At 33.1% G+C, this 12,734-nt stretch overlaps 1 protein-coding gene and 2 long non-coding RNA genes across 3 annotated transcripts; all 3 read right to left on the bottom strand.

The window, feature by feature from the left end:
* Window positions 1-916: 916 nt before the first annotated feature.
* LOC113043951 (collagen alpha-1(XIII) chain-like) lies at window positions 917-3,457 on the bottom strand. The gene is made up of 7 exons (XM_026203504.1): window positions 3,436-3,457; window positions 3,203-3,325; window positions 2,698-2,766; window positions 2,365-2,583; window positions 2,193-2,279; window positions 1,054-1,125; window positions 917-966 (listed from the first exon to the last, which is right to left on the bottom strand). The coding sequence occupies exons 1-7, from the start codon at window positions 3,455-3,457 to the stop codon at window positions 917-919; spliced, it is 642 nt and encodes a 213-aa protein (XP_026059289.1).
* Window positions 3,458-4,650: 1,193 nt separating this feature from the next.
* On the bottom strand, window positions 4,651-5,006 carry LOC113044128 (uncharacterized). Its single transcript, XR_003275850.1, has 3 exons — window positions 4,954-5,006; window positions 4,789-4,851; window positions 4,651-4,699 (listed from the first exon to the last, which is right to left on the bottom strand). It is a non-coding gene; the product is annotated as an uncharacterized LOC113044128 (long non-coding RNA).
* A 4,341-nt stretch (window positions 5,007-9,347) lies between these two features.
* LOC113044129 (uncharacterized) lies at window positions 9,348-9,717 on the bottom strand. Its single transcript, XR_003275851.1, has 3 exons — window positions 9,630-9,717; window positions 9,503-9,553; window positions 9,348-9,393 (listed from the first exon to the last, which is right to left on the bottom strand). It is a non-coding gene; the product is annotated as an uncharacterized LOC113044129 (long non-coding RNA).
* Window positions 9,718-12,734: the final 3,017 nt, after the last annotated feature.

The raw sequence follows: 12,734 nt of genomic DNA, 5'->3' as shown, positions 1-12,734 counted from the left end.
CATACTGTCCATACTACTTATGAAAAAGAAACAAATGGTTTTGCGATTACATGCGTTTTAGTTCACCCAGACACCTCTACAATACATTAGTGTAGTTTTCTGTAAAATTGTCTAGAATATGATGTACCCTGTGAACCGTACATTAATCAGACAGATGTTATTTTATTCTTGTATACACATGTAGAACATTTTTGTAGTAAAAGTTTTCTTTTCATCTCAACTGTTAACATACAGTTCAAAATGTTTTCTGCGTTTACATTTGTGCAGTACTTTGTAAAAACTGAACAAAACAATATTTCAAATCTGTGAAAAGACAAAATGTATCTGACTGTACAGAGAGTGCTGTGCACCTTCTGATAAAGCATTCATGATACCTCTTTGCATTTGATTTTTTTTTTTTTTTTTGGCATTATAAACTTGTGAGGTGAAGTCAGCAGTTGTATGTACTGTTTGTGTCAAAGATCAAAGCATTGTGATTATAGGAAGCTGCTGTGATTAAAACATTTGTGGTGAATAGTTCAGTGATCTGGGTCTCTTTTCAAGTGTCTCTGTTTATGAACATATCTGTAAATATCCTGCAAGCCAAAATAAAAAAAATCTATTAATCTTTATGCTCAATTTAAATGTTAAGCCACTTTTGAGTCTAATGAAAGCATTTTAACAGCATAAATGACAAAAAGCAGAATATAAAGCACATCCCCAATTGTTCAATCCCATTTTGCATTCATGCAAGAAAATCAAAACATTAGCAAAACTAAATTTCATTAAAACTGCCATCATAAAGGTGAATTTGATCATGTGATGCTTGTTAATTCAATGTGAATATATTTAGCTTTTGTAATAAATTGGTCTAAAGCAAGCAAGAAAGAAAGAAGAATAGAATAGAGTAAATATGTACATGTTTTAGGCACACTAGCTAAATGACGGTGCTCCTCTTCCTCCTGCGAGTGAGAAATGAGGCCTCGCCTGCAGGAAAGAAAAGGTTGTTTGGACATTATCATGAAAAAAAAAAAAGGTTATGATCATTCATGTATTTTGTAAACAAATACATACCCTTCTCTCCCTTTTGTCCTTTCATTCCTGGTTGGCCTGTGAAGCCTGGTGGACCTATGGATCCTCTGTCACCTGCATGGAGTGAAATTACAAGTCAAAACATGAAACAAGATAGAGGAGATTTGAACAGTTATGCAGTTGCTGATGTTTATACAAACAAAAGGTATGATGAAATTTAGAGATTTTGTAATGTATATCAGTGAGATCTTTATTACAGACTACTTGCATTTCATAAATGCACATAAATATCAGTAGTCACTCTATATCCCTTAATTATGCATATACTGTTTGAAATGCTTAGTTTTACAATCAAAACTCTTTTATTTTGAGGGATCAAAGTTAATACAATGATGATTTGACAGATTAAAAATAAACTTTGGCCAAAGACTAATGTGTCAAATTTGATGCATTTTACCACGGTTTTTTCAACAACAACAACAAAAAAAAAGTTGCTTTAGTCCAGCAAGTGCTCATCTTGAAATATGACTAATAATCTAAAAGTTTTTCTTATATGTACTTAATAAAAATAAGACATATATATATACAGTACATGTGAAAAATAAGACATATATACATGTGAACATAAATACAACACAAATACATGTGAACCACAATCTTTTAATAGGGACATTTTTACAATTATACTAAAAGGCGTTTTACTTACAAAAAAAAGTGTAAATTATCAATCCGATGGCAGAAGGTAAGTAGCAGACTGTGTACAATCATGTTGATCATTCAAAGGCCTTAGAAATTTACTTATCAAACCTTAAACATATGCTTTATATGGTTCATAACATGTAAGGTTTATTGACGGCAGCTGTAATGCTCTCATTTGCCATGTGAAATCATTTTCTATATTTGAAAATGAACAGGGCAAGGGGCTGAAAGCTTTAAAAGCAGAAATGAGAAGCTTGTTTTTTTGTTAAAGATATAAAATGTTTATTATCTGAGCTAGAGGTCTACGTCAGTAAAGCATAAACCAATTTTTTTAGTGGATTTTTTATGTAAATTGTATAGATTTGTCTCTGTTAAGTCATGACATGTCACTTCCTACTATCATCACACAGATACTGAAGGTAACTAAGTTTGCTTGCTTTGCTGACCCTGACATGAAAGTCATATGGGCATATGATATGTACCTTTCGCTCCTGTTGGTCCAGGAAGTCCCTGATATCCATTCTCCCCTTTCTGTCCCGGTATACCTGGTTGTCCAATCATATGGTTTTCTGTAGAAACAGTCAGTGGTAATTAAAACCATGCATAGTAAATATGTAAGATTATTTACATTTTTTTGAACAAGTTCCATCTTGCCTCTGATGTAGTCCATGATCGCTGTCATATTGGAGGGAGAAAAGTCTACACTGATTCCTGGAGTTCCAGGGAGTCCAGGTAATCCATCACTTCCAGGCAGTCCACGGGCTCCACGGGGTCCAGATGGTCCAGAGGGTCCAGAGGGTCCAGGGAATCCTTGTAGACCTCGTGGACCTGGAATTCCTATAAAACCACCTTGGCCTCGTAACAGGCCTTGAGCTGTGGAAAAATGCAAACATACAAGGCTCAACAAAGAAATCCTACATCTGTTTCTGCCCATATCTTGTACTTTTCAGTGCTATTTAAATGACTGCCACATATAGTATTACTTACACTTAATGTAATCTAAAACCTTCGTCGCGATATCTGCGTAATCCAAATTCTCATCAGCGCTTGGGTGACCTGCAAATGTCAAGACACATTTACTTATACAGCACGTTATACAATACAGATCTTCTCAAAGCCGCTTCACAGCATTAAACAGAAAGTCAATCATGCAAACGTCATCAAATATGAGACAAAATTTTAATTTATGCTTTTTAAGCAGCTCTAAAAAGTCAATACTAGTCTTACTGTCACTGTTGAATCAGTTCGATTTACAAAACAAGTTGAATTCAGCTATAAGCAGCTAACAATGGTGTGGTTATCCAGGGAAGTCAACAGGTACAGTAATAGGGTCGATGTTGTGAAATGCATCAATTATGAAATTAATTTGAAGCAGCTCTACAGAAGAATGTAATGTAATGTAATTATTCAGCTCAGTTATTCTCATCTGATAAACAAGCCACCGATGAGCAAGACTTAAGATGAAATACAGTTAGCAAAACACTCTTCTTACTTTTGATATACTCCTGAGGCTCTGCACGGAATTGCTGTTGGTTTTCGTTAAGAGCATAAGACACTAGTCCTCCGGCTCTTCCCTGTGCTCCTTGAGGTCCCGGCAGACCTCTGAAACCAGAATCTTAAACAAAACGGTTCATACAAAAGGGATAGCAAAAATCTATGTAGAAATGTTTTATGCTAACTGGAGTTTTTTTTTTTTTTTTAACAGATAGATTTTTTCCATTATACCTTTTGGACCTTCTGGCCCCATGGGACCCATTAGTCCTGAAGGTCCCTGTGGTCCTGGTGGACCCTCAGGATCTTGTTCTCCACGTGGTCCCGGTGGCCCTGGCTGTCCTGGAATACCTGGATTCAGGGTAAAAAAAATTATATATATTAATTAATTATATACAGGCAGACTGCCTGAGTGAGATGCGCTTCTCAGGCGCGGCTCGAGTCGCGCGGAAAATGCGTGCATGCTGGAAATAGAACCGACGCCTATTTTTCATGCGACACGCGCACGTGTTGGAAGCGTTTCCAGGCAAAATAGAATAGGAAAATATGTTTATGTCATTTTGTACACAAATACATATTAATTCATGACACTTTGATGTTTGAAAATCTATAGGTTGACATAAATTCAGATATAAATGTAATTTAAAAAATAAATTAATAATTATCGATTTTCAAATATTGCACTCGTCAAACTTAGTCTATTTTGCAGTCAATACTGTTGACGGTGTCCTTTATCAGTAGGCTTTATATTTATGCTCAACATGAAGTATTAGAATATTGTTGTCATGAAGACAAGAGCCTGGTCTGTCGGCGGTCCCCCTGTCACCTACAGCAGCAGGCAAAGCACGGTTTTGGTGAAGCAGGCCTACAAGCTGGGATTGCTAATGCTGCACTGTAATCATAGTTATTTATTTCTATTTTTCATTATATTTTATTATATGATATTGGTTTGAGTCTGAGAGTATTTTATTTAGTGGAGAACTTTGCAGCTGTATTTTATTTCTTATTCTTTTTTTATTTTATATATATTTTATTAAAAAGTATTTAAAAAAAACTGTATTGTAATAAACAACCTGCAGTTTACTGTTTGCATTTCTTTCCCTTACTGTACCGAAAATGAACCGAACCGTGAATTTAAAACCGAGGTACGTACCGTTACACCCCTAATACATATATTTTTATTTTTTTGAATCACTAACCGATTCCAGGTTCTCCAGTTAGTCCAGGCTGTCCTTGAGTAAAGAAAGATCAAAGAGAATTTGCATGTAATTCAAAAATGTCAGAATGATTATTATATACTGTATGTGTGATAGGTTGTGTCGGTCTTACCAGGGAAACCTTGACGGCCAATATCACCTGAACAGAGAACATAATTTAATATTAAAATTCACAGGCTCCAGTTGTTTCCAGGGGGAAAAAAAAGATGTTTTGGATCTACCTTTTGATCCTTTTGGTCCAATAGGTCCAGGAGGCCCAGGCGGTCCAGCAAAGAAGGTTTCTGATTGATCACAAAAAACACAGTCAGATCACTTTCATACCATTATTTAAGATCTCAATACAGTATACATACAGTGAATTAAAGTATACCTGAAGTGGGTACAAAGCTTCCCGGTTCACCTTTTTTACCAGGAGGACCAGGATGACCAATACCTGTTGGAAAATATTTTAAATAAAAAATTAATACCATAACAGTACAGAAATGCCACTTGGAGATAATAAAGTCAGACTGAACTAAATTCAGGAACTATGTACCTGGTTTTCCATCATTCCCAGGCGGTCCGGGTGGGCCAGGAGGACCAGGTTCAGAAGCAGCTTTCTCTGTTCAATTTAGATTAAATGAGAATGAATTAATTAATTATTGATATATATATATTTATAATATAGATTTGTGATCACACTCACTCCCTGCAATCTCAGAGACTCCAGGCTTCCCATCTTCTCCTCTGTCTCCTTTATCTCCCTTTGAACCTACAGAGATTGAAATGTCAGGAGACTAAAACTTTCTGATTTCAGTCTTTGTTTTATAGAAAAAAATCATTTTACCAGGTGAACCAGGAGGACCAATAGGACCTGAGGTTTAAAAGAAAAAGAAAATGTTAGCAATATTAGCATGAACATACTGCAGTTTAACTGATACTTTTCATTTCATATTAAATGCATTTGAGATAATCCATGATGAACTTCATGACACCTGATAGTCCAGGTGGTCCGGAAGGACCGGGAGCTCCAGGAGGTCCAGGGGGTCCAGGTACACCCACAGTGTTAGTATTAGCGCCTGTCAGGAGTGACCAGAAATAAGAAATAATTATGAATGTTGTCACCATCAAATGAGGCTGATTATTATTATTATTACTAACAAATTATCATTTGTGTTCCCTCACCTGCAGAAATGACTCTTCCGGGCTCACCTAAAGAGACAACATCATGTATAATATGATAATTATGTGTGTAAATATATATATATATATATACATCATAAAAATTTCTACCTCACTAAACTTCAGTCATAATGGCATGGTATTAAATAGAACTGAATTGAAATAATAATAATAATAATAATAATAATACCTTTCGCTCCTGGCTGCCCTGGAGTACCTGGCAAACCTAGAGTAATGTAATGTAATAAAATAAATTTTAATAAAACAATTAAGGTTAACCTGTCAGTGTCTGCAGTTTCATAAAAAAGCTAGATATGTTTTGTTTCATATGCAGCTGAGAACAAATGAAATCAAACCTGGTGGTCCTTGGAGTATATAAAAATTATATATTATACATATGATACAACACATACATCTTTTTTAAATCCATATGTGTTCAAAATGTTCATACAATACCATCCAAAAGTTTGGGGAAGGTAAGATATTTTTTTTTTTTTTTTTTTTTTACTTTGAAAATGCATTGTTTTTTAGAAAAAATACTAATCATTATATATTGGAAGGGTCTAAAAGTATGCCATTCAGTAATTCAGTTTATTAATTTAGGCTTTTCTTGTAAGTACATATCAAATCTATATTCTTTATTAATATATTTAGGTATGTGTGCAGTATACAGTCAGTGTAAAGGATAGTTATGTTTTGTGATATTAAAAAATAATTACCTGGAATTCCAGGAAACCCTGTATCACCTGTAAAATTATTTGTAATATTATTGTAACATTTTCATGACATTTCTTATTATATCATATATATTTGGGATTTAACTGATACATGTGTGACATTGCTGTGATATTTTTGCTGTATGATACTATTGTGATGTGGCATTATTGTGATATAGTTGTGATACATTTCTGATATTTTGATATTGTTGCGATAATGTGCCATTATTGTGATATATTCATGATATGTGACGCAGTTGTGTGATAATGTGAAATTGTGATATTTGTGATATTATTGTGATGCTGCTGTGCTGTGACATTATTGTGATAGGTTTGTGATATAATTATATCATTATGTGACACCTGTAACACTGTCACATTTTAAATTGTAATTTTAAAATATTTGTGACATTATAATATAGTTGTAACGTTGTGATACATTTGTGATATTGCTGTGATATTGTGATATATTTGTTGTTAAGTGATGCTGTTGTGATGTGACATTATTGTGATATATTTGTGATACTTGTGATTTTATGTGACACTATTGTGACAATGTGATATAATTGTCATACATTTGTGATATAACTGATACATTTGTGATATTGCTGTGATATATTTGTGATGTTAAGTGATGCTGTTGTGACGTGACATTATTGTGATAAATTTGTGATTATATGTGACACTGTTGTGACAATGTGTGACAGTGAGATATTTGTGATATAATTGTGATAAATTTGTGATATAACTGATACATCTGTGATATTGCTGGGACACTGTGATATATTTGCAATGTTATGTGATGCTGTTATGATATTATTGTGATAAATTTGTGATACTTGTGATTTTATGTGACATTATTGTGATGTGTGACAAAGTGATATTTGTGATATAATTGTGATACATTTGTGGTATAACTGATACATTTGTGATATTGCTGTGATATTGTGATATATGTGTGTGTATATAAGTGATGCTGTTGGGATGTGACATTATTGTGATAAATTTATGATACTTGTGATTTTATGTGACATTATCGTAATGTGTGACAAAGTGATATTTGTGATATAATTGTGATACAATTGTGATATAACTGATACATTTGTGATATTGCTGTGATATATTTGTGATGTTAAGTGATGCTGTTGTGACGTGACATTATTGTGATAAATTTGTGATTATATGTGACACTATTGTGACAATGTGTGACAGTGAGATATTTGTGAAATAATTGTGATAAATTTGTGATGTAACTGATACATTTGTGATATTGCTGGGACACTGATATATTTGCAATGTTATGTGATGCTGTTATGATATTATTGTGATAAATTTGTGATACTTGTGATTTTATGTGACATTATTATGATGTGTGACAAATTGATATTTGTGATATAACTGTGATACATTTGTGGTATAACTGGTACATTTGTGATATTGCTGTGATATTGTGATATATGTGTGTGTATATAAGTGATGCTGTTGTGATGTGACATTATTGTGATAAATTTGTGATACTTGTGATTTTATGTGACATTATTGTGATGTGTGACAAAGTGATATTTGTGATATATTTGTTATACAATTGTGATATAACTGATACATTTTTGATATTGCTGTGATATATTTGTGATGTTAAGTGATGCTGTTGTGACGTGACATTATTGTGATAAATTTGTGATTATATGTGACACTATTGTGACAATGTGTGACAGTGAGATATTTGTGAAATAATTGTGATAAATTTGTGATGTAACTGATACATTTGTGATATTGCTGGGACACTGATATATTTGCAATGTTATGTGATGCTGTTATGATATTATTGTGATAAATTTGTGATACTTGTGATTTTATGTGACATTATTATGATGTGTGACAAATTGATATTTGTGATATAACTGTGATACATTTGTGGTATAACTGGTACATTTGTGATATTACTGTGATATTGTGATATATGTGTGTGTTTATAAGTGATGCTGTTGTGATGTGACATTATTGTGATAAATTTGTGATACTTGTGATTTTATGTGACATTATTGTGATGTGTGACAAAGTGATATTTGTGATATATTTGTTATACAATTGTGATATAACTGATACATTTTTGATATTGCTGTGATATATTTGTGATGTTAAGTGATGCTGTTGTGACGTGACATTATTGTGATAAATTTGTGATTATATGTGACACTATTGTGACAATGTGTGACAGTGAGATATTTGTGAAATAATTGTGATAAATTTGTGATGTAACTGATACATTTGTGATATTGCTGGGACACTGATATATTTGCAATGTTATGTGATGCTGTTATGATATTATTGTGATAAATTTGTGATACTTGTGATTTTATGTGACATTATTATGATGTGTGACAAATTGATATTTGTGATATAACTGTGATACATTTGTGGTATAACTGGTACATTTGTGATATTGCTGTGATATTGTGATATATGTGTGTGTATATAAGTGATGCTGTTGTGATGTGACATTATTGTGATAAATTTGTGATACTTGTGATTTTATGTGACATTATTGTGATGTGTGACAAAGTGATATTTGTGATATATTTGTTATACAATTGTGATATAACTGATACATTTTTGATATTGCTGTGATATATTTGTGATGTTATGTGATGCTGTTGTGACGTGACATTATTGTGATAAATTTGTGATACCTGTGATTATATGTGACACTGTTGTGACAATGTGTAGCAGTGAGATATTTGTGATATAATTGTGATACATTTGTGATATAACTGATACATTTGTGATATTGCTGTGATATTGTTATATATTTGTGATGTTAAGTGATGCTGTGGTGATGTGTCATTATTGTGATACATTTTTGATACTTGTGATTTTATTCGACATTATTGTGATAATGTGTGACAATGTGATATTTGTGATATAGTTCTAAAACATTTATATTATAATATTTTTGTGATATCATTGTGATACCATTGTGATACTGTAAACTATTTCTGATATTATGTGATACTATTGCTATATCATGGATGTTTATTTATCTGGGTGTTATATTATTATGAATACAATACCTTTCACTCCAGGGGGTCCTTGGTCACCTAGAATGACGTGAATAGAAGTAAAATGTATGTGTAAAATGCATTCACTCATTTTCACTCAGTATTTCTCCAGGTTTATCTATTGAATGTATTTATCTGTAGGTGTTACCTTTAGACCCAGGCACTCCTCTCTCACCCTTAAGTGAAGTTGCAAGTGAAGCTATAATGAAATCATAAAAATGTATAAATGTTTATATAACTCTATCATATGTTTAGCATGAATATATGATTAACACCTCTGATGGTGTCCGACTGAAGTTCGGATCTGAGGATCTGTTGGATGGTCCTCTCCAGAACCACAGGGTCTTGTGCAGCAGATGCTGACTCCAGGTTTATAGTGTTATCAGCACGGACACCAAGGATGCGCTCAGCGTATGAAGACTCCAGTGGATCAATGATGTTCACATCCGAGGAGACAGACAAACGACTGGTTCGAGCAGAGACTGTGATTTCTCCACCATCAATAGCATCCACACGAGCCTTCAGCTTCCGGACCTCCTCACCTAAAAGAGAAATGTTCATTTTGAAGTAAACTGCCAAAGTACAAGCTATCAGTTGGTCTAAAATATTATCATGATACATAATGTACCCAGTATGATGAGACCACAGAGGAGTCCCAGAAGAAGGAGAAGACCTAGAAGCCACTTCCAGCACGAGCAGCAGGAACAGAACCCTAGTCCTGCACTGTCAGACTCATCTTTACGGATCTCTGTTGGGACATTAGAATATGAGACTATGAACAAAAAACAGATCCAGACCAGGCAATCATTGCTGAATGAACTGATGTGGATGACAGTTTTTGTAATATTTGAATTTCTTTTGTACATTTACCTGCATATGCTGCCTTGTCTTTCATTAATGCTCTGGAAGCTGAAAGCACATAAATGATGATTTTATTGTATGTCATTGAAAGGAAGATTTTATTATTAATTAGACAATATACAGTAAGTGACGTTATCTGAATATACCAGTAATCGTGGATTCAGTTGTGCTGGAGATCATCTTTTTCTCCCTCTTTAATGAATCTTCAGAATCTGTTATATAAGAACTTATTGTAACAAATAGATTTCTACTAAAAAAATTAAGTGATATATATATATATATCTGCTGCTCAAGACACATTATTCACAATAACAATTATATAAATGTTACAATATTTGTGACAGTATAAATGTTTTTACTGTAACTTTGGATCAATTTAATAGGTTCTTGCTGTAAAGTATTAACTTCTTTTAAAAACTTTTCCAAATACTATATACAGTATTTAACTTTAAAAATTTTTGATTAAATGTTTGCCAGTGTTTTTGGATATAATCAGTCGCTCTGTCTCTTTCTTAGCTGCTACAATTTATTTTCCAATCGCAATAAAATTGCCATCTTTCACAAACACATCATCAGTGGTGATAGGGGAACAGCTGTGAATGTGACACGAAAAAGAAATAAAATTCATTTGGCAACATTGGAATGTTTTAATCGTATCGTACACATTTTTAAGTAAAACTTAACAGTCAACAGTCTTCTGTACCAGTTAACATTTAATATTCTGTGAACGTTGTCTCTAAGTTATGAATTAAAGTTCTTCAAATAGCTATAATAGAGCACTTTTTAAAAATTGTCTAGTAATAACATTCTAAAAACACATTCATGGAATGTTTTCTGAAAAATTTTAGTTGAACATTTTTCTATTTTTTTTTTCTGCTTGTTTCAGAACATTCAGGGTAAACTCAAAACATCCCAACAATTTAAAAAGGAAAATTCCCTTATTGTTTGTTTTTTAAACATTTCAAACACTTTTTACATTTGAATTTTCATAATGGCAACATTGGGAAGTTACTTTTTCAGTTTTATGAGGCTATGGGCAATTTAAGATTTAACCAGAGCTTAAAACTGGAGTGTTGCTAATTAAAAATAGGTTAAAGTGCAGTATGAATGTAAAAACCTGCACTGCCGAGGGCAGATGAGCTGAGGGTTAGATTATTCTGCATGCCACCTAAAAACAAAACAACCCACGACCAGTTTCACTCTCTCACTCTCAAATGTATCTTTTTAGTATGTTAATCCTTTCGACTTTAACACACAGAAATACAGTCACACAAACACATTGAATCAACTTCCCTTCATCTAGCTCTGTCCCTAAATATATGAAACTATTGATCTTTTTTTTTTAATTATTGATTGTAAAATTCAAAATAGCTTAATATGAAATAAATGCTATATGCAGCGTATATACCATAATAATCAAAATATTATTAAAAAGATGAAATAGCAAAAATACTGTACATATAATATACTATGCAATTTCCGTTTAGTATAGACTTTTGATTGAACGTGAGTAACACTGACATCTAGTGGAGGGTGAGGCACTCTGCAATCTGGATCTCATCTCACTTTCTGAAAAAGAAAATGATAACATTAAGATTTAAAATTAGATTTAAAGAAGACATTAATTAAAATAGCATTTATTTTGCATTTTAGAAAAAGCACAGACGCTAATGCACTGATTTAAGCAACCTATAAAGTGCCCTGATAAGAACCAAACAGCAACTCTACTCAATTTTATACAGTCAAAGTGTTTTTTGCTAGAAAGAGGGTTCTTTGTTCAATCCAATGTGCTCAAAAACGAGGCAAAATGAATATTTAAGAGTGTTGAGTCAGTTAACCAGAGACAAAAATGCAGAAAACTGCATCTGAATTTAGTTTACAAGCATACGAATTGGTACTAAAATTAACATATACAGTTGCAGTCTAACAAAACGTCAGAATTTGGGCTCAGAACAAATCGACACTTACCGCTTGTTATAATTTACCGTCTCATGTCAAATAGTCTGTCCTGTATCAACACACTGATTTTTTCAGTTCAAGTTCAATCCCAGCACCCCTCATCAAAAAATAGCTTGGATTTCAAATCTTCTTATCACATCTGAAGCCAACAAGTTTAAACCTGAAATTTACTTCAAGGTAGCAGCTACAATACTGTACTGTACTGTAATAGTGTTTGTAGGATTTTAATTCAATTATTACTAAGATTACTGTGAAAGGCCACATCTGATTAGTCCATCTATCCACTGATGTATTCATTGATCACCTTCAGCACCTCTGCTGTTATCACCTGTTCAAACCTATGTTTTCCAGCACTATTGCTGCATAATAGTCATCATTACACCCTTAAAACACTAATGATCTGTCCACCTATCATTCGTTCACTTTCAGGAGACTTTCTAGGTCCTCTACACCCTGAAATCACTCTGGATAATGAGGCATTTGTGAATAGTGGAGTGAGAGATCAATTATAAAACTAAAGTAGAGCAACAGGTAAACCCACAGTGCATAAACAAGCTCGT

Source organism: Carassius auratus, chromosome 26 (assembly GCF_003368295.1).
Source record: "Carassius auratus strain Wakin chromosome 26, ASM336829v1, whole genome shotgun sequence".
NCBI classification, from domain to species: domain Eukaryota; kingdom Metazoa; phylum Chordata; class Actinopteri; order Cypriniformes; family Cyprinidae; genus Carassius; species Carassius auratus.
Note: the sequence above shows the minus strand (reverse complement) of the source record. Positions and strands in the feature narration are given on the sequence as shown.